Source organism: Stegostoma tigrinum, chromosome 9, assembly GCF_030684315.1.
Source record: "Stegostoma tigrinum isolate sSteTig4 chromosome 9, sSteTig4.hap1, whole genome shotgun sequence".
NCBI lineage: Eukaryota > Metazoa > Chordata > Chondrichthyes > Orectolobiformes > Stegostomatidae > Stegostoma > Stegostoma tigrinum.
In genome coordinates this window covers 8,890,185-8,913,290 of record NC_081362.1, presented here as the reverse complement: position 1 = coordinate 8,913,290, position 23,106 = coordinate 8,890,185, and the positions used below count along the sequence as shown (strand labels likewise).

Sequence of the window (23,106 nt, the reverse complement as noted above, 5' to 3'; positions counted from 1 at the left end):
CGTTGGGCCCATTTAGAAAAACAAAGTTTCTGGAAAAGCTCAGCAGGGCTGGCAGCATCTGTGGAGGAGAAAACAGAGTTAACGTTTCGGGTCCGGTGACCTGAGGAAGGGTCGCCGGACCCGAAACGTTAACTCTGTTTTCTCCTCCACAGATGTTGCCAGACCTGTTGAGCTTTTCCAGCAACTTTGTTTTTGTCCCTGATTTACAGCATCCGCAGTTCTTTTGGTTTTTACTGGGTCCATTTAGTCTGTTCAATGCTCAGGAAAGGTTATTAAACCCGGGATATATCCTGTTTCAGTCCAATGAGCCAGTGATCAAAGTCAATGACAATGCAGCTCCCTCACTACCATATTAATGTGTCATCTGTGGTTATACAATTCTAATCTAGCAGGGGCTTTAACCCACAGCCATTCAGACTGAAAGTTGAGAGCTGCAAACTGTTCCAGGCTAATATCATTCACTCCTGTCCTGAAGAAATTGGCCCATGTTTGGTTCTGATACAGTGAGTAAAAAAGGCAAAGTGACCTTGCTGCCCTCTCATTGAGACAGAGAGACAAATGAGTGGGTATCAGTAACTCTTTAATGCCTACCCCAGAGTCCTGAGAAGGGGCCAACAGTTCATTTAACAAGTGATCCAACTTGGTTCCTGGAATTCTGTCTGCCAGCTGGGTCTTTGAATACATTCAAGACTGAATTGGACAGATTTTGAACTGGTAAAGGAGCTAAGTGTAATGGGAGCCAGGCTAGAAAGTGGAGTTGATGCCAAGATCAGGTCAGCCATGATCTCACTGACTGACAGAGCAGGCCTGAGGGTCCTTAAAGCCTACTCCTGCTCCTATTCCTTAAATCCTGAAGAACATTATCTGAGATGATGAGAAGCTGCCAAACGTTACGCTGCAGTTAATTCTGACTATCGGTCACGTTGTCACAGAATATTATCAAAGCTATACAAATATTATTTCTCCCTACAAAATCAGTTGTTCCTGATGATAGTACCTGACTGTCATTGTTCAACTTGTCTGTTTCATCTGCCACGTCACCCACAATGTAGGTGTCACAATTATTTTCAAAAAAGTAATATTTGCCAATGTTGGTAACATGTTCTTGTTTCCATTTTCACCTCTAGAATGACTCCATTCCGCAAGAAAGTTTCACAACTGAAGTATTCCAGGCTTTCTTGAATAACATCTGCCCTCGGCCTGAAATTGACGCCGTTTTCTCGGAATTGTAAGCATTTTCTTTCCTTGTTAGGTTTAACATTGGACATTTGGGAAAACGCCTCTGACCTCTGTGTTTGGTTTCAAAACATGTACAACATGCAAAAGATAATTGGACAGATACACGGATAGGTAAGGTTTAGAGGGATATGGGCCAAATGCGAGCAAATGGAACTAGTTCATTTTAGGAAACCTGGTTGGCATGGATGAGTTGGGCCAAAAGGCCTGTTTCTGTGTGGTATGACTTTAAAATGTATGTGCGGCCACGTTATTGGTGACTTATATATGTGTAACAAACGTCCTTTGTGTCTCGTCCTGTGTGACATAAATACTGAAACTGCGTCTTGTGCTTCAGGCTTAGGCAATCAGCTGGAATTTGCTATAAATAGGATTGTGAAAGGAATGCAGAATGCTGGAGAAGCTCAGCAGGTCTGCCAGCATCTGCAGAGAGAGAACAGAGTTAATGTTTCAACTCCTGACTGAACTCACACCAGACTCATAGACAATGAGAGGAGGTCCAAAGTGGTGGTAATGTCCCAACATGGAGGCCTTGTCCCATTGCAGAGGTCTTCTTCAACAGCTTTTGGGTATTCCAGCAGCCTGGTGAGAAGGTCCAGTCCTGGTGGGGAAGTCTCATTCTGGCATGCTGGCCTTGTCCCTCCTTCGTAGGCAGCTTGCATGTCTTCCAGTCGCAGCCTAGGAGTCTAGTCCTGGTGTGGAGGCCTTGTCTCGGCCTGGTGAGATGGTCACAGCCTGACATGGAGGTCTCAGCCTGGTGTGGAGGCCTTGGCCTAGGGGCATGACCTGAGCCCAGCCTGGTGGTCTCAGCCTAGCATGGAGGTCTTAGCCTAGGGAGGTGGTCTCGGCCCAGCGTGGTGGTCTCATCCAGGTCTGGAGATCTCAGCCCAGCCTGGAGGTCTTGGCTCGGCGGGCTGGTCTTGGTTCGGTGTGGAGGTCTCAGCCCAGCGTGGTGGTCTCAGCCCAGCGGGGCAGTTTTGGCCCAGTTTTCCTGCGTACCCCAAACCCAGAAGTCATTGACTGAACTGTCATGAACTTTTAATTCTTTTCGTCTTATTTACGACTTCTGTCATTAATTTAGGTGCCGTGGTATGGCGATTTATAAAACTTTTCGCTGTACTTTTATTTTGTAAAAATACACCTGACAATAAATTGCCAATCTATTTTATTCAGCGCTTCAACGTTGCTCTGCTGTTCGTAATGATCATGGTTGATCATCTAACTCAAAAGCCTGCTCCTGCTTTTTCTCCATATCCTTTGATCTCTTTAGCCCTAAGTTCTATATCCAAGACCTCTTTGAAATCATCAATACTTAGTTCCAGGTATTTATTGAATTCAAATTCCACCATCTCCCACCATAGGATTTGGACCCAGGTCTCCAGAGCATTACCTGAGTCTCTGGATTAATAGTCTATTGCTAATCCCACTTGGCCATTACCTGGTAGGCCCTCAGCTGCTGTTATTGACGTTGAACTGGTTTACTAAACTGCAGTAAATATATCTTCCCAATGTCAAACCTGTTTAAATCATAAAAGTATTGTTGGAAAGACAGTATTGCTGGCAAACATTGACAATCTTCCTTTCTCCTAAACAATCTAAAAGGATAGCTTCCAACATCTGAACTGATTGACTTCTTTTTCAAAAGAGCGGGCAGTTTTTCGATGTTCAGACTTAACACCAAGAGACAACTAACAGTAAGAGTACTGACAATCAGAAGTTAATTTTTTGAAGTCACGCAACAGTAGGCTTATAATTTAGAGTTCTGCTTCTTTGTAATTGTACTGATGGTGGAACTGTCAGAGCATGCTCAGCCCTTGACTGAACTCAACAGTAAGTTCAGGAATCTACACACGAGCAGAATAAGGCAGTGAACCGGAAGCTACTGTCGGTCACTCTATGCTTGTCCAGATCGGCGCACTGTTGGAAGAATTCCTCAGCATCACCATCCCCCATTCCCATCCCCAACACTCACTCACTCTTCCCCCAACCCCTCTAGGTCAGGCTGCAAACAGTGAGAAATCTGTGGTCTGATCAGCCCTTCCATTCCTAATACTGATTGCCTCAAGTAAAATATATATGCCACCTTCAATGAGGTGTCACTGGGTTTAAAGTGGTGAACTAACTTCATAACTGCTGCTAAACACCTCACTGGCCCTGTAAACCAAATTCTATAATTGTGGAGTATTGAATTTTCCCATATTAATGAATAAATATTCACAATCTTCAAATAATTTTTTGAAGTCACGCAACAGTAGGCTTATAATTTAGAGTGCTGCTTCTTCATCAGCTGAGGTCACATGTTGGACTATCATCTGGTGTCATGTGACTTCTGACTTTGTCTTCCTCTTAGTCCAACACCAGCACCGCAAAACAATTTTTAGACAGTTGTTTCTCTTTCATTTTAGCTCCTATCTTAATCCAATCATAGGCATTTATTCTGCTGCCTGACATTTTAAATTAGAGGTTAAGGGTGTGAATAACTTCCTGGTTCTCTGCTGGTAAGAATATTTCAGTATGGTTGGCTGCTTCTTGAGACACTGCTGTACACACCTGGAGATCACCTCGATGTGGTGACCGATTTAAACTGCGAATGGCAAAGGGTAAAACTGTGCCACAGAGATCACTAGGCCACAAAATCCCAGACTGTATAAATAGACAAAATAAGTTATAAAATAAATGATAAAATCTCAGCACAGCTCCGTTGGGAATGCCTCCAAACAAGCAGATACCCCCACCTAGAAGCACAGGGGTGGAAAATCCATGGAAACATCACCATTGACAGGTTGCACTCCAAGCCACACACCATCCTGACTTGAAACTATGTGACTATTCTTTCATTGAGACTCACACACATCTAAAACCTGCCCTTTGCAAATTGTTATGATTAGATTAGATTCCCTACAGTGTGGAAACAGGCCCTACGGCCCAACAAGTCCACACCGCCCCTTGGAGCATCCCACCCAGACCCATCCCCCTATAACCCACACATCCCAGAACACTATGGACAATGTAGCATGGCCGATCCACCTAGCCCGCACATCTTTGGACTGTGGGAGGAAACTGGATCACCTAGAGGAAGCTCATGCAGACATGAGGAGAATGTGCAAACTCCACACAGACAGTTGCCTGAGGCTGGAATCAAACCTGGGTCCTGGTGCTGTGAGGCTGCAGTGCTAACCACTGAGCCACCCTGCCCTCTTCATAAACTTATGGTTCCCATATGGTGGGTTGAGCAAGAGTGGGACTGTTTGAAATAACACAGTGTGGAGCTGGATGAACACAGCAGGCCAGGCAGCATCAGAGGAGCAGGAGAGCTGACGTTTCGGTTTGGGACCCTTCTTCAGAAATGGGGGAGGGGGAAGGGGGCTCTGAAATAAGTAGAGAGAGGAGGAGAAGGGCTGGGGAAGGTAGGTGGGATGGTAATAGGTGAATGCAGATAGGCAGTGGTGGGGATTGGTCAGTGAGATGGGAGGGGTGGATAGGTGGGATAGGTCATTTCCAATGGCCCCGCAGACTTGCATTTCATGTCTGTGAGATTCATGTCCAACTCCTGGTCCCTTCTGGCAAAAGTGAGTTCTTCTGGAATTGGTAAACAGACTTTCCACATCCAGGTCCTAGCTCCTATTTTGAATGGTCCACTGAGTGGACTCAGCTTGGAGATAAACCAGGCCAACATGTCAGTGCATTGCTATCGGCATCTACATTGTTTTGTCTCAATTAAATAATGCATTAGGGGTTTTGAACTTTGCCAATGCTTGCGATTTATTTATATGTCTGTACTTTTAAAGAAATGCTTGTATTTATGACTCATACAAAATGTTTAGTTGTAATTTTCTTGCAAGTTCCAATAGCAAAAGTAAGCAAGAAAGTAGATTCTAAAGATGTGAGTCATAAGAGATCTTGGACTATTCACTCTTTAGTAGCAGTGCATTGAATGTTCAGTGCGTCAACATTCTGAGAGTCTATCGAAACACATTGATCTGGAATATGTAATTAGTCAAGTTTGTTGAAGCTCTGGACCTCAGCTCAGGGAAGGTGTCCCCAGGTTATCCAGAATATTTCACACAATTTCAAGTAAACCTGTTAGACTATCACCTGGTGTCGTGTGACTTCTGGCTTTGTCCAAAGTGTTGATACACTTCCTCAAGCGCAATTCTATTGAAAAAGGCAAACTTTGGAGAAGAGGAAGCAACTGAGATGAATGATACTTCAAAAGAGGCAGGGTGAACCAAGAAACAGATACTGTTGCTAGAGTGCATTAATTAACAGACCATCTTAGAAAGAAACTATTAGCCATATGTTTTTGCAATTCCATTGTTAGTTTTCCCAGGGTTTGTTATTATAGCTGAGTCCATCATGAATATTTAGTTGAATATCAGAAGATGCAATTAACTTATCAGCAGGGAGCTGTAAAGGCATTTTGATTGAATAATTTAAGAGGATATTAAAGGATTAGCTATCTCTGACTTGGTTAGTGGAGTAAGTATTTGTTTTTGTCAATCTATTGATCTATAATTCTGTAGAAATGAGAACTCATGTAGGTCCCAGATCTAGGTCATTTACCTTGTAAAGCCAATTGTTTCCAAACACCTGAATACTCTTGAAAGATAATCTAGTTATTTTCTATTCTCCTGTAAAGTGAATTATGATGCCAGTGTGATTTAATGGTGTGATGTTATGGACAGGGGACTGTCTGCCTCAAGCATGGAAATGTGAGCACACTGACAGTTAAAAATTTTGCTTCTGCTGCTATTAGAGTGTAATTTTTCCATTAGCAAGTGCAAGGCATAATGACAGCTACTGACGCGCTGGTTAAGAATGCATTTGCAATGTGTTTTCTGATCTTCTAAATAAATCTCAATGGAATGTTGGTATTCTTTTATCATATGAATTTTGAGAGACCTTAAAACCAGTCCAAAACTGAAGAGTTAGAATATGCAGATTAAAGCACCTTATAATTTGATGTTCAGCTGATTTTTGTTCCTGCACTTAATGGGACCTGGTGTCAAGATGGAAATAAAATATGCAATCAAAAAGAAATGTTCATTAAGAGCGATCGAACCACAGGTTAGTCAGTGACTCATGTCTTGCAGTTTCAAAGGTTCAAAAATGACTCTTCCTCCTTCATTATTTCAGCCTCTACACTGTATCAAAGGCCAGAGTCAATCCCCATTGGGAAGGTTAGAGATGGTAATGGATTGACAAAAACAATATGCAAATACCATCTCTCAGCCCTTATTTAAATTTCCATAAGCTGCATTTTCCTACCCCACTCTCTCTAGCCAGCCTAATGCAGTAATTAAAAACAGCAAACACCTCTGCTAAATCATCTAGCTGTGTCTTCAATCAGGGAATAAATTCAACATCATTGAGCCTGCGTAAAATGGATCCAACAGTATTAAATGTATAGAGATAATAGGAACTGCCGTTGCTAGAGAATCTGAGATAACACAGTGTGAAGCTGGATGAACACGACCCGAAACGTCAAGCTTTCCTGCCCCTCTGATGCTGCTTGGCCTGCTGTGTTCATCCAGCTTCACACCTAGTATTACCCCAGTATTAAATGTTTCATGGGATAAGGGGCTAGCACAGGAATATGATGTTGAAGTAGATCAGCTTTGAAATCATTGAATGGTGGAGCTACAGTAGGCTAGGAGACCTACTTGTACCCCTATTCCTTAGTTCTGAAAAAGGGTCATTGGACTTGAAACATTGACTTTGCTTTCCCTCTCCATAGATGCTGCCAGACCTGCTGAGTTTCTCCAACAATTTCTGTTTTTCTTCCTGAATCTCTCATCATTGCTGAAAGTTGTAGCTTTGTACCCATGTTCTCTATTCTGTGACCACAGGTTAAATTTACTAACAGCAACTTACAGTTATGGAGCACTGCAAACAGGGTAGAGTGTCTAAGAGATCCTCAGAGGGGCACCACAAACAGAATTTGACACCAAGGAGATACAAGAGGATATTAGGACCAGTGATCTGAGTTATGAATCAAAGAAAGAAGGTCTAAAAGAAAGGGAGAAAGAAGCGAGGAGATGGAGAGGAAAACCCAGAATTTAGGACATTGACAGTCGGCCCAGTGGGAAGGTGAAAATTGGAGATGTGCAAAAGCTCAGTCTTGGAAGAGTGCAGGAATCTTGTAGAGCTGGAAGAAGATGCAATGAGAGGGAGGGCATTATCCTGATTACAACACATACCTTCTAGACCTCCAATTAGTTTAAAGGTCTTGGGCCACTCATAAATGTCTTCACAGTTTATGACCTGGTGCGCAAGCTTTCTGCTTAATGCTTTTCACTGCAAGGGACCAATATCCTTTTGAGGAGACATTACTCAGAACTGCAAAATATATCTTACCTGTAGTTTTATCAGTGGGTTGCACAAGGTTCAATTGACCTATAATTCAGTTATTTTAAACTGCAGTCCTCTCTGGGGACTTGATTCGTCTCATATGCAGCTGACTGAATGCTGTCAACAGCAAACATTTACCTGATATGCTGAAGAAAATCAGCAGGTCTGATAGAATCTATGGGGAGAGAAAAAGAGCATTAATATTTGGAGTCTGGTATGACTGTTCTTTCAGCTATTATTCATAATTCATGAATTATGGCCTTGTGATAGAATCACCAGATTATTAATCCAGGAACCAAACTAATATTCTGGAGACTCAGGGTTGAATCCTGCTGTGGCAAATGGTGAAATTTAGGAAACATCTGGAATTAAGAGTCTAACACTGAAACTTATTGTGCCAATTGTTGGAAAAACCCATGTGGTTCATGAATGTCCTTTAGGGAAGGAAACTGCCATCCTTACCTGGTCTGGCCTACACATGACTCCAGACCTACAGCAATGTGGTTGACATTCCACTGCCTTCTGGGCAATTAAGGATGGGCAGTAAATGCTGGCCTGGCCAAAAAAAACCACATTCTGTGAATGAATGTTTTATTTTAAAAACTCATGCTACTTAATGTAGGAACCTCATTATAGGAAGAATGTGGAAGCGTTAGAGAGGGTACAGAGGAGATTTACCAGGACTCTGCCTGGACCGGAGGTCAGTTCTTATGAGGAAAGGTTGGGGGAGCTAAGGTTTTTTTAATTGGAGCAAAGAAAGATGAGAGTTGAATTGACAGAGTGTACAAGATGATGAGAGGCATAGATAGAGCGGATAGTCAGAGACTTTTTCCCAGGACAGAAATGGCTATCTCATGGGGGCATAATTTTAAGGTGATTGGAGGAAGGTGTAGGGGAGGTGCCAGTAGTAGGTTCTTTACATAGAGTGTGGTGGACGTGTGGAATGTGCCGCTGGTGGTGGTAGTGGAGGCAGATACATTAGAGACATTTAAGTGACTCTTGGATAGGCTCATGGATAACAGTATAATGTAGGGTATGCAGGGTAGATTGATCTTAGTAGGATAATAGGTTGGCGCAACATCGTGGGCCGAAGAGCCTGTACTGTGCTGTACTGTTCTATATTCAATGTTCTTAAACTCTCAGGTTGAGGAAAATGTTCGACATATTTAATTTGTGCTGCCGGAAATCAACGATCCTGTACCTCATTCACATGGGTAGCCCAATTGATTCAGAGAGTGTGGCTAGTCAACTATATTTCCACGCGCCTTCAAGCTCAGATTCATAAGGAAGAGGGTGAGCAGGCATTGAACTCAACGGTCATCCCTCTAATGTTAACTTTTACCTTTTTTTAATCTTCTACTTATTCTATGAAGGTCTGTAATGCTTAACATTTTAAGTTTGTTTCTTTTACTTTTGTTGTATCTGAGTTTTTTCTCCCTTTGTACCTGAGATAGGGTCATGTACGGTGGCATTAGACACTTTTCGCTGTGCTTCTGTACTTGAGGAGACATGACAATAAAATTTAAAATCATACGTAAGTAAATAATGAAACGTCAATTGATTCCAGTATTAACACTACCCATGAGAATAGTACAGTCGGCAGAGGCAGTGACACAGGAGTGGGGTTTGTAATTTATTTTTAAAGCAGTGGGAAGGAAGAGTGTTGCTGCTCTCGAAGATTGCCCTTAGCTCAGAGGCAGTCAATGCCAAGCTGGCTGCATCTGCCCATTCTTCCTGCCGCCTTAAGACCCACCCTGCTCCACACATAGCATCAGCCAAAAGCCCTACTTCCTTCCCCTCCACCCAGACACATCTTGATCTAGGAGCCATCGAGCCTCCATTTGTGGAGCTGCCTGCAGTACCAGCAGTGACCGTTATACCACTGGCGGAGATCCCGGGACACCTTCCTATCGAGGAGCTGAAATCCCAGCAGGGGAGGGTTCTTCAACCCGCTCCCCCCGCGCCCCCCCCCCTCCCCCCCCCCCCCCCCCCCCCCCCCGCTCCCGACCCCGGGGCTTACGGCTGAAGTGTGAGCTACAAACCTCCCAGTGAGGCAACCACCAATAACTTGCTACACTGCTGCTCTCATTAACCTTCTTACCTTGGAGCCATCGTAGGGAAATAGAGTCCGAAAATAGATAGGCAATAATCAGCTTTGTGTTATTACTCTTGAACAGAACTTGGCCATCACTGCACAGCAAAGGCTGGCATCTGTCATACATCCCTAATTGCCATTGCACAGTGTAGTTTACTGGGCCATTTCTGAGCACCAACCCAATTGCCGTGGGTCTGGAGCCACATCTAGGCCTGACTGAGTTAGGACAGCAGATTATCTACCCTAAAGAATGGTGTTGAACAAGGTGGGGATTTATAACCAGCACTGTTACTGAAACTAGCTTTCAATCGCAAGTTTATTACTTGAACTGAAATGCCACCAACTGAATGACGACAGGCCATTTTATGCACTGCGTCCATCATAGAGTTAAAGCCATTTTTAACTGTCTGTGCGGGAAGTGTAACACACAGAAAAATTTACAGCCAATTACCTAAAAGACCACAGAAAATCCTTGAACACTTTATTTGAAGTGTTTAAAAATAAAGCATATATATGATTAAAATCAAGACTCCTTGGAATTTCTGGCTTCCTTCCTTCTGTTTTGAAGGCCCTTGACATTTCTTTAATGAATGGAATCTTACAAATTGAATGCCATTTGGCCCATCGAACTTGTGCGTGGTCTTTGAAAAAGCTATCTGATTAGTCCCAATCTTCTGTTGTTTCCACAAAGCCCTAAAAATTGTGCATTTTCCATGATATACACTGTGGTACTTTTTACCTCAGAACTTTTGTACTTGAGGTAACATCAGGAATGGTGACATTGTACACTTTTCACTGTAGCCATGTATTTCCACGTGACAAGAAAATCTCCTTCTTAGAAAAAAATTCCAAGTATTCGGTTTGATTAGCAAGTTACTTTTGAAACTGCTTTCACCGTTATTCCAGGCAGTGCATTCCAGGTCGTCATAACTAACTGTGTAAAGGAATTCTCTTCAATTTCATCATCCACTCCGCGCCACCCCCCACCCCCCAACCAAAACTCCACTTCATTTGCGAATAAAGTGCCCAGATTCACAGAATTCAACTTTACAATTTACCATCCAGGATTTGAGCTCAAAACCACCCAGGCACTTGTCCAAGTTCATAACCGCTGACTCTGATGGACCACTTTGGGTCGTGAGAGGAATGGTGGCAGACTCCCAATGGTTGGAGGCAGCAGCAGAAAGGACATTTTCATCCAGGTCTGGCAGCGGCAGCAAAGCTCCTCCTGCGATTCGAGGCGATGGTGGCGGCAGACTATTCGAGATGGTGGCACTGGCAAGGCAATATCTCAGAGCAGGGTGGCCAGAGCAGGACTTTGGGTGCAGCTGGCAGCAGAGCTAAGAACTCCTTGTTACAGTAGGGCCCAGTCCAGGGACTCCAGGCATCATTGAGGGCAGTAGTGGAGCCAGGGAGTTCTGGTTGTGGGGATAAGTTGGGGGCAGTGTCAAGGGAACTTGACCCTCTCTTCACGTCCTGTCTGAAAGAGTGGGCAAAGTCAGAAGCCACGCACCACCAGGTTACAGTCCAGTTGGTTCATTTGAAATCACAAGCTTTTGGAGCCCAGCCCCTACATCAGACGATGAAGGGGCAATGCTCCAAAAGCTTGTGATTTCAAATAAACCCATTGAACTGTAACCTCGTGTTGTGTGATTTCTGACTTTGTCCATCCCCAGTCCAAAACCGGCACCTCTATATTATCCAAAAGGATAAATGAGCTTTACATGGTATTTAAACCCATGCTGTCCTCATCCCGGGAGTGTTGGTTAGGGGCAGGGTCGAGGGAACTTCACAAATAGAGTAAGCTTTACTCGGTATTTTGCCTCATGCTGTTCCTGTCCCAGGAGTGTTTGGTAGAGATGGGGTCGAGTGGCTTTACTTTCCCGTTGCAAGAGGGTGAGGGATAAATATTGGCCTGGATGATCCAAGGAGTGGCAGTCATAATCAGATTGCCACCTCTGCCCTTAGGTTTATTTTTTGTCTTCGGGACAGAGTTCCACACTTATAGCCAAGAATTCCAATGGCAGCTCCTTTGGAAATTTGCAGGGCAGCTGAGATAAACATTGTTGCCCATAGTGCAGGAACATTGGGCAGGAGGGGGTGCAGTTGGGGACCTGAATCATGCTTGGTAAGGCAGCAATCCGTGCACTGTTCTCCGAGATTTAAACATTCCAGTAGCGGGGGTAGGGCCACTTTGACAGTTACACTGAGACAGTAACTAAGTGTGGGGGTCAGAGTTGCAATTGGTTCAGGGGTTCGGGTGTAAAGTACAGCAAGAGGGCAAGTGCTGAGGGTTCAGAGGGCAATGGCAAGGATGGGGGTGTGGAGGATGCAGTGTCGGATCTTAGGGTTAGGTAGAATCATGTTGATTTTGGGGAGGTTACTGACTTGGAGCAGTTGTTGGGCCGGGTTCCAGGATGTGTACAGGGTCAGAGGAGATGTAAGATGCAGTGTGGTGAGTTGTAAGTTTAACAATTACCCAGAATTTAGCCTAGGTTTTTTTTTAAATCCTCTAGCTTTACCTGGGTAACTATTAACTTACCAGAAGGTGGGACTCTCCAATTGCCCAGACTTTGGGGGATTTCTTCGGAGGGTCCCAAACGCAGGAGAGTTGCCCATTGGTATCTTCAGTTTCCTGGGAACTCCCACAGAGTCAAGGATTCCACAAGGTCCCAATGCGCAATTCCAATCTGTGCTGGCCTGACGCCTATCTGACTTCCGGAATATCCAGACTATTGACCAGGACACGGGTGCAAACTGCTTGCTGCCCCTCACGGAATGGGTCATGCAGTTCAGGCCGGGCAACAGTTGTCGTCCTTTGCTATAAAGTGATGGCCACATCCCTCGAAAGAATGGGATCTATTGCACACACCCCTGCCCCCCTCAGAGAGCTCTGTCTGGAAGATAGCACTTGCTACAAGGCAGCACTCCCTCAGTACTGCACTGGAGTGCCAGCTGTGATGTTTGTACTCAAGAACAGATGTGGAGCTTCAGCTTCTGTGTGTGGGACAGTTGACTCAGAGGTAGGAATGCAGTCAAACAAACCACAGTGGACATAATCCTTACAGTGGGACAACTGACTATGTAGTTTCCTCCTGAACTGGAAGTCTCTGGCTAATTCTCCTTGCGAGCAATGCCTTGTGATAGTATATAATCTTTTGGCGACTGGCAGTAAATGGTTTTTCCTCAGTGACTGGGCGGGTAACAGCAGAATTAAAGTTGAAACGGTGCAACTGGATGGAGTTCGCTAAAAGAATATTGAACTGCACCTCATTTCAAAGTTGTTCTGATCTAATTGAAACCTTCTGAGCTTTGTTCTGTCCTTTCTTTCAGCGGTGCGAAGAACATGGCATATCTAACGGTAGACCAGATGACAGAGTTCATCAATTCCAAGCAGAGAGACCCACGTTTAAATGAGATCCTGTACCCTCCAGTGAAACCAGAACAAGTGCAGCTGCTCATTGAGAAATACGAACCGAACTCCACACTTGCAAAGAGAGGTTGGTTTAATTGTTCGGGGTTTAGTCACACGATTGCCTGCTCGTAACATTGCACAAGGGTGTGCTTTATTGGGATTTCCATCCTGTCAGTGGATTGACACAGCAGTAGGAATGCAGAATTTGGAAATGATGTTTATCAATGTATGGCAATTTCGAACAAATTGGCCTCAAAAGGCTCAGTATCCCCAATCAGGACGACCAAGCCAGGTTCGTTATTACCATGAGATAGTAGGAACTGCAGACGCTGGAGAATCTGAGATAACAAGGTGTAGAGCTGGATGAACACAGCAGGCCAAGCAGCGTCAGAGGAGCAGAAAGGCTGACATTTCGGACCTAGAACTCTCCATGAGGCAGTGAAGCTGAGTCTTGAATAATTGAAGGCAGAAGTAAACAGATTCTTGATGAATGAAGCCAAATTGAGATCGCTGACCTGAGTTGGGGATTTCAAGTAGGTATCCCTAATTCAACATGCTTTCCACAAACATCAAAAAGTGAGTGCATTGATCCAGGCCTTTGACTCTGGACTGGAGCCATACATGATCAGTATAAGAAGAGTTCTCATTTTTGATCAGGGAATATTATTTAAATGGAGAAAGATTGCAGAACACGTTAACATGAAAGGTTCATGATTCACAAAAAACTGACATTTAAGTTCAATGCATAATAGGGAAGGCAAATGGAAAGTTGGCCTGTTTTTCAGAGAAAAGGGCTTACAAAGTAGAATGTTGTTGGAATACTGTGAACAGTTCTGGACCCTTTATCTAAGGAAACATTGGAGGCAGTCCAGAGAAGATTCAACAGGCTAATTCTGCATTATAGAAGGATTTTCTTATGAGGGGATTTGGGCTTGCACTCATTGGTATTCAGGAGAATGAGAGGCAACCTTATTGCAACATGCAAGCTTCTAAGAGGCCTTGAGGGGGTAGATGCAGAAAGTTTATTTCCCCTTGTGGGAGCACCTAGAACTGGAGGGCATCACCTCAGAATAAAATATTGCACATTTAAGGCAGAGGTGAGAAGGAAGTTTTCTCTCAGAGGGTAATGAATCTGTGCGATTCTCTACCGCAGTGGGCCATAGACCATGGGTAGTTGAGTGTATTCAAGGCTGGGAGAAACAGTCTCTTCCAACCTCTTCCATCAGGCAGGAGATTCACAAGCTTGAACACGCAACAACAGGCTCAAGAACAGTTTCCTCACTGCCGTTGTGAGACTGCTAAGCAGATCTCTCTAATTTCAAATCTAATGGTTATCTTGCTTTTGTGAGGCTGTAACCTTGTATTCCTCGCTTTGTCTAAGCCCTCTATGATCTAGATGTCCTTGTTTGTTATGATCTCCCTGTACTGCATGCAAAACATAACTTTTCACTGTACTCAGTTTATTGTGACAGCAATAAATCAGATCAAATCCAATCAAATTTTAATCAGTAAGAGAATCAACGGTTATGGAACAAAGGCAAGGAAGTGGACTTGATGGAGTTATCCTATCAACCATGATCTCTCAGAGTGACAGAGTGCACTTGATGGGTCGAATGTTCTACATCTGCTCCTACCTCAGAAAATTAACCTGAGATTCATAACCTCGCTTTAAGGTTGCCTCAAACTGTCTTATAAGTGCTATGTTCACAATGTCTTCTTGAACTGCCAACTTTCGTGGAACTGTTAGTCATGTCGAAACTAATGATCAGATTTCTGTGGCTTGGATTGACCAGCTCTGGGAGTTGTAGGCCTCCCAGCTAATGATAACGGCCGTCTATTGAAATGCTGTTAGTGATGCTGAACGGCAAAGGAGAAGAGAAAATTGTAATCCGGAGTAACTTGCCGAAGAGGGAAGCCAGAATCAAGGGACGGACTGACTGAAAGAGTGAGAGAATTCGATGAATGCAGAGACTTTCGAACTGAGGAGTTGGAGACAGTTAGATAGTAAGAGGACGAAGAGAACTCTGAGGAAACGTAGCGGGTCTGGCAGCATCTGTGGACAGAATAACAGAATTAATGTTTGAGTCCTGTGTGACTGTTCTTCAGAATAGCTGTGGACTTGAAATATTAACTCTGTTTCTGGGGACTGCGGGGAGCTAATTTGTCCTCCTGTCTGACAAGACCTCAAGCGACCTGGGGCTGTATATCTTTGTGCCTTGTTGAAGTTTAATCAGGAGTATTGAGGCTATTGAGTGCTTTAGTAAACCACACTTCTAAAAGCAGTTTCAAAGAAAGGATGAAAATTTGTGTTCAACTTGCAAAATATCACCAGAGATATGAATTATTGAGTACTGAGCAGCCCTCTGCAGCTCAGGGCGAGCTGTATTATTGAGAAATGTAGCAAATATCTCATCAAAAAAACCTGGGCTCTTCTCCAGGCTCCAACATATTAATCAAAATTCAAAAAAATTGAGTATATTTACACTTTAGTTTCCAGCTGTGTCCCATTTGCACACAAACTCGTGGATTTGCAGACATTCAGAATAGAGTGACCTGTCAACATATGCAGGGGAAAGCTTCATTCAATTTGAACTGACAAGTTGCATTTCCCAGAAGATTTCTCATGGCGATAATAATTTGTTGATAGACATCTCGAACAGCAACATCGAGCCTCTGGTTGTCTGAATATTCTCTAGGGCTTGAACTGGCTGAATTTGGAGCAGGGAATGGGACTGTTGAAGAGATGAAATGAAACATTAGCTGCAGGCAAAAGAAGGCAATGAACAGCTAATTTCACTGGACATTTCTCACGGTCCCCCAACAAGCCGAGATCTGTGCAGATCGCAGCAGCGAGGACAAGGGACAAAAGAAATTGCCAGCAAGAGGCGTGGTCACTGCTCGTGTTCAGGTTCCATCGCAGAGATATAGGGCAGGAGTAGCGATAGCTGTCAACAGGAAAAGGAATGGAGTCAATTCCTTTCAGTGACTGACCCAGTCCCACTCAAATACCCCCTCTCTGCCATTCCTTTCAATGACTGACACGGTCCCACACAAATACCCACTCTGTGCCATTCCTTTCAATGACTGACACAGTCCCACTCAAATACCGCCTCTCTGCCATTCCTTTCAATGACTGACACGGTCCCACTCAAATACCCCCCCTCTGCCATTCCTTTCAATGACTGACACTCTCCCACTCAAATACCCCCTCTGTGCCATTCCTTTCAGTGACTGACACGGTCCCACACAAATACCCACTCTGTGCCATTCCTTTCAATGACTGACACGGTCCCACTCAAATACCCCCCCCTCTGCCATTCCTTTCAATGACTGACACTCTCCCACTCAAATACCCCCTCTGTGCCATTCCTTTCAGTGACTGACACGGTCCCACACAAATACCCACTCTGTGCCAATCCTTTCAGTGACTGACACGGTCCCACTCAAATACCCCCTCTCTGCCATTCCTTTCAATGACTGACACGGCCCCACACAAATACCCACTCTGTGCCATTCCTTTCAGTGATTGACACGGTCCCACTCAAATACCCCCTCTCTGCCATTCCTTTCAGTGACTGACACGGTCCCACTCAAATACCCCCTCTCTGCCATTCCTTTCAATGACTGACACAGTCCCACTCAAATACCCCCTCTGTGCCATTCCTTTCAGTGACTGACACGGTCCCACACAAATACCCACTCTGTGCCATTCCTTTCAGAGACTGACACGGACCCACTCAAATACCCCCTCTCTGCCATTCCTTTCAATGACTGACACGGTCCCACTCAAATACCCCGCCCTGCCATTTCTTTCAATGACTGACACGGTCCCACTCAAATACCCCCCCTCTGCCGTTCCTTTCAATGACTGACACGGTCCCACTCAAATACCCCCCCCCTCTGCCATTCCTTTCAATGACTGACACTCTCCCACTCAAATACCCCCTCTGTGCCATTCCTTTCAGTGACTGACACGGTCCCACACAAATACCCACTCTGTGCCATTCCTTTCAGTGACTGACACGGTCCCACTCAAATACCCCCTCTCTGCCATTCCTTTCAATGACTGACACGGCCCCACACAAATACCCACTCTGTGCCATTCCTTTCAGTGATTGACACGGTCCCACTCAAATACCCCCTCTCTGCCATTCCTTTCAGTGACTGACACGGTCCCACTCAAATACCCCCTCTCTGCCATTCCTTTCAATGACTGACACAGTCCCACTCAAATACCCCCTCTGTGCCATTCCTTTCAGTGACTGACACGGTCCCACACAAATACCCACTCTGTGCCATTCCTTTCAGAGACTGACACGGACCCACTCAAATACCCCCTCTCTGCCATTCCTTTCAATGACTGACACGGTCCCACTCAAATACCCCCCCCTGCCATTTCTTTCAATGACTGACACGGTCCCACTCAAATACCCCCCCTCTGCCGTTCCTTTCAATGACTGACACGGTCCCACTCAAATACCCCCTCTCTGCCATTCCTTTCAATGACTGACACGGTCCCACTCAAATACCCCCCCCTGCCATTTCTTACAATGACTGACACACTCCCACTCAAATACCCCCCCTCTGCCATTCCTTTCAATGACTGACACAGTCCCACTCAAATACCCCCTCTCTGCCATTCCTTTCAATGACTGACACAGTCCCACTCAAATACCCCCTCTGTGCCATTCCTTTCAGTGACTGACGCGGTCCCACACAAATACCCACTGTGTGCCATTCCTTTCAGTGACTGACACGGTCCCACTCAAATACCCCCTCTCTGCCATTCCTTTCAATGACTGACACAGTCCCACTCAAATACCCCCTCTGTGCCATTCCTTTCAGTGACTGACACGGTCCCACACAAATACCCACTCTGTGCCATTCCTTTCAGAGACTGACACGGACCCACTCAAATAACCCCTCTCTGCCGTTCCTTTCAATGACTGACACGGTCCCACTCAAATACCCCCTCTCTGCCATTCCTTTCAATGACTGACACGGTCCCACTCAAATACCCCCCCCTGCCATTTCTTTCAATGACTGACACACTCCCACTCAAATACCCCCCCTCTGCCATTCCTTTCAATGACTGACACAGTCCCACTCAAATACCCCCTCTCTGCCATTCCTTTCAATGACTGACACAGTCCCACTCAAATACCCACTCTGTGCCATTCCTTTCAGTGATTGACACGGTCCCACACAAATACCCACTCTGTGCCATTCCTTTCAGTGACAGACACGGTCCCACTCAAATACCCCCTCTCTGCCATACCTTTCAATGACTGACACGGTCCCACTCAAATACCCCCGCTCTGCCATTTGTTTCAATGACTGACACACTCCCACTCAAATACCCACTCTGTGCCATTCCTTTCAATGACTGACACAATCCCACTCAAATACCCCCTCTCTGCCATTCCTTTCAATGACTGACATGGCCCCTCTCAAATACCCCCTCTGTGCCATTCCTTTCAGTGACTGACACGGTCTCACTCGAATACCCCCTCTCTGCCATTCCTTTCAATGACTGACACGGTCCCACTCAAATACCTCCTCTCTGCCATTCCTTTCAGTGACTGATGCAGTCCCACTCAAATACCCCCTCTGTGCCATTCCTTTCAGTGACTGACATGGTCCCACTCAAATACCCCCTCTGTGCCATTCCTTTCAATGACTGACACGGTCCCACTCGAATACCCCCTCTCTGCCATTCCTTTCAGTGACTGACGCAGTCCCACTCAAATACCCCCTCTCTGCCATTCCTTTCAGTGACTGACGCAGTCCCTCTCAAATACCCCAGCTCTGCCATTTGGTCCAGGGCAGTACTTCCAAAACCTTTTCCATTTTAATGTCATCGATTTTGCATGACGAGAGTGAACATTTGTTGAGGGGCTGTTGTTGGTGAGAATGATCGATTGAAAGGTAATGTGGGGAGGAGGAGCTGCGATTGAGCTTTTGAATTGCATAAAATATTTGATTGGCAAATTCATTATTAAATTTAAAGAAAACAACATTTCATCATTTTAGCTGCTGGACTTAAAGATCTGACCATTACGCCATGGATACAATCAGATAAAGCTCGGGGTTAGCACTGAGTACAAGACCCATAGCCATCATTGCTCGCTCAGGGCTTGTTACCCCACTGGGGACATGACCCATAGCTTAGGAAATCCAGGGCGAGAGCCCACCTCCAGAAGGAGAAACCAGTAAAACACATCAATGATGCATACTGATCTGACTTGTTTTTGCATACTTTAGTGCTCCAGTATGACCTGTACTTTCATTTCCCAGTGTCACTGTTTTGTTTTACTGGCTTTTTCCTCCCTCTGGCAAAACCATTGTTACAAATCCACATGCTGTTACGTAGACCGGATTCAAATGGCAATTTTCAGGTGCAACATTTGGCCCTTCTGTACCAGGTGTTTACTGCCTAATCAGTGGGCCCTTCTGGTTAATATGACAGACCATTACGAAAAGGTCCTCGTGTTTTATGTTACCATGGGAGCTGGTGAAGCCTCCCTCCCCGACCCACTGTAAACAAATCATTTGGGTCCTGCTGGTACTTTCGAGGGCTTACCCCCAAGGTCCTGACTTTCTGCCAGCTCATTGTCGGAGCTACGATCAGGGGAGGTGGGAGGAGGCGGAAGAATATTGAGGTTGTGGAAAGGAAGCAGGAGATTGGGGTGGAGGAGAGGAGGATGGAGATTGGGGTAGAGAGGAGAGGAGACTAGATCCTGGGGTTGGCGAGAGGAAGCAGGAGATTGGGGTGGGGCAGAGGAGGCTTGAGCTTGGGGTAGAGAGGAGAGGAAGCTGGAGATTGGGATGGGGAGAGGAGGTGAGATATTGAGGTTGGGAAGAGGAAGCAGGAGATTGGGATGGGGAGAGGAGGTGAGATATTGGGGCTGGGGAGAGGAAGCAGGAAATTGGGACAGTGGAGAGGAGGCTGGAGATTGGAGTAGAGAAGAGAGGAGGCTGGAGATTGGAGTAGAGAAGAGAGGAGGCTGGAGATTGGTAAGGGGAGAGGAGGCGAGTTATTGGGGTAGGGGAGACGAAGCAGGAGATTGGGATCAGTGAGAGGAGGCTGGAGATTGGGGTAGAGAGGAGAGGAGGCTAAAGATTTGGATGGGGAGAGGAGGTGAGATATTGGGGTGGGGGAAAGGAGGCTAGAGATTGGGGTAGAGAGGAGAGGAAGCAAGGAAATGGGGTGGGCCAAGAGGAAGGTGGAGGAGCAGATGAGAGGTTTATCAGAGGAGTCTGACATTCCTGCTATCACAGACCTAAAAACAAAGTACTGATTGTGTCTCATTATAACGCAAACTAAGTGGAAGAAAAGCCTGGGAACCTGAACAATTCACATCTCCCAGCAGTAGGAATGGCTGACAGCTAGTCCTCTCATTCTCTGCCTGCTGCCGTCATGTGTGACAGGTCAAAATGAGTGATGTATACTCTTAGGAAGACTCAAAGACCACCACTCATGAAGACCATGACCAACTTTCCATCCAAGCCATGCATCATCTTAACTTCGAGCTACGTCACCGCTGTTTCACTGTCGCTGAGTGTAATTCCTGCAACACCCTCCCTATCAGCACTGTCCGTGTTCTTACAGTCCAACAACTGCAGCAGTTCAAGAAGGAAGCTCACTACCAGCTTCTGAATGCCAGTTCGGGATAGAAAATGAATTCTTGGCCCAGACCATGAAGTTCACATTCCCTGAGTGAATGGAAAAAAAATGCCTGATCTGACTGCGGTCTACATATTTCATTCTGACCAAGCTTTGACAAGTCTTGATTACGTACCAATCAAAAATCTAGCCATTTCTACCCTAAACACCTTCAGTGACTCCCTGGGGAAGAGCCGTCCAAAGACTCATGATTTTCTTTGGGAAACAAATTCTCCGTCTTCAATGAAAGAGCCTTATTTTTAAACTGTGTCCCCTTGTCCTGATCTCTGCTACCAGTAAATTTCCTAAGTGCAATGTCCTCCATCGCAGTGGATATTTAAAAGAATTGAATCTTCTGTTTCAGATCGGTGTCTACAATTCTATTGTGAAAGGCGTTTACTTTATGAATGGGGTTTCTATTCTAAATTAGAACATTAGAAAATAGGAGCAAGTGTGAGCCATTTGGCCCTCAAGCCTGCGGCACCATTCAATAAGATTACAATTTGTGGTCCACCTTAACTGCATTTTCCCACACGGTCCTCACATGTTTACCCGGAGAGTTTCAGTGATAAATGCTGCTGTAAAAACCCAAGCAAAGTCAAGACAATTGGATATCCATGTGTTCACAATATTTTCATTTGTACATCATGGACCACTCTTCCCTTCAAATAATGTTGATCTTGCTTTTGTGCACCTCCTGTGCAGCCACAACCTTGTATACCTCGCTGTGTCTGAGCACGCTGTGATCTGTATGCCCTTGTTTGCGGTGATCTGCCGGTACTGCTCACAAAACAAAACCTTTCACTGTCCTTAGGTACGTGCGACTACAATAAATCAAATCAATCACTAATAGATTTTGAGCTTCAACATTTACTAAAATCAAGACTTTAAATTTGATGTAGCCAGTTCCTTTCTGTCACACATCTGCTATGCAATATATCTGAGCATTTGTGGCCCTTCATGATTTGCTGTCAAGGAAGTGTTAGTGGGCTGCCTTCCTGCGCCTCTGCAGAGCACAGAGGCACCCATGCATTGTACCAATGAAGAAGTTTTCCAAGATTTACTGGATGAGCATAGACTGAAGATTAAATCATGGATTTTCTGGCCTGTGTGCCTGATTCCATAAGCCACTACATTTAATCCCCGATATACTGAGAAAGGGGAATCTGTACCAAAGAAATTCATCAATGCACCTTAGACAGCACCTTCTAAACCCACAATTTTGAAGGACAATGGCAGCAGATGCAGGGAACACCACCCTCTGCCAGTTCTACTCTAAACCACCCCCCCATCCTAACTGGAAAATGTATCGCCAATCCTTCACTGTCCCTGGGTCAAAATCCTGGAACTCCCACCCCAACAGCATTGTGGGTCTGCCCGCAGCAAATAGACTGCAGCGGTTCAAGAGGCAGCTCAGCACCACCTTCTCAAGGGCATCTAGGAATGGGCCACAAATGCTGACCCAGCCAATGAAAGCCACATCCTTTGAATTGCTGTGAAAAGAAATTCCTCATCCTTTCTTATCTGTCCAAAGTAGTCTATTTTCATTTGTGATCAGTTAATGCACTCAATGACCGCTCTGCTGAATCACTAAATTGCTGATGAATGTGTAGCAACAATTTACAGCTGTTAAACATTCTTCTGCAATGGTGGATGAATGTAAACTTGATACCAACATGCTAGCAACATATTTTAAAGCGATCCCAATTGGAAATGCCAAGCCGCTCCACAGGAGTGTTATCAATTAAGATTGACACTGAGCCATGTAAGGTGATGCTGGGTGTGTGGCCTAAAGCTTGGCTGAAGAGGTCTTAAAGAAACTCTTAAATGGAAGAATGCATTTGAGAGATGGGCAGGTTTCAGGAGGGAATTCCAGAGCTTATTCTTAAGCTACTGAAAGACATGGTCATGAATGGTGAAGCAAATAAAATTGAGAATGTACAAGAGGCCAGAATTAAATGAGTGCAGATAACACAAGATGTTATTAGACCAGTGAAGATGATTTGGGGGGTTTGTGGATTTGCCACTGGAGGGATTTCTAAATTAGGTTGAGAAATCTAAGACCAAAACAATACTTTACCAAATGCCAATGTATGTCAGTGAGCACAGGTAGAGCAGTTGAACAGGACATGCTGTGGGTTAGGACAGGGGCAACAGAGTCATACAGCACAGAAACAGATGAGGGGTTTCGGCCCAAAACGTTGATTTACCAGCTCCTTGGATGTTTACTGACCTGCTGTGCTTTTCCAAATTCACACCTGTTGACTCTGGCTTCCAGAATCTGCAGTCCTTACTGTCTCCGACTCCCTTCAGTCCAACTCATCCATACCAACCAAGTTTCCC

General features: G+C 45.1%; 1 protein-coding gene across 2 annotated transcripts in view; it reads left to right on the top strand.

The window, feature by feature from the left end:
- LOC125454822 (1-phosphatidylinositol 4,5-bisphosphate phosphodiesterase beta-1) overlaps positions 1–23,106 on the top strand; it is a 690,999-nt gene that overhangs the window by 491,802 nt on the left and 176,091 nt on the right. For both annotated transcript variants that reach the window (XM_059648337.1, XM_059648338.1), the window contains exons 8-9: positions 1,128–1,228; positions 13,016–13,182. In XM_059648337.1, coding sequence (XP_059504320.1) covers positions 1,128–1,228; positions 13,016–13,182 — 268 coding nt within the window. The remainder of the gene's footprint in view (positions 1–1,127; positions 1,229–13,015; positions 13,183–23,106) is intronic.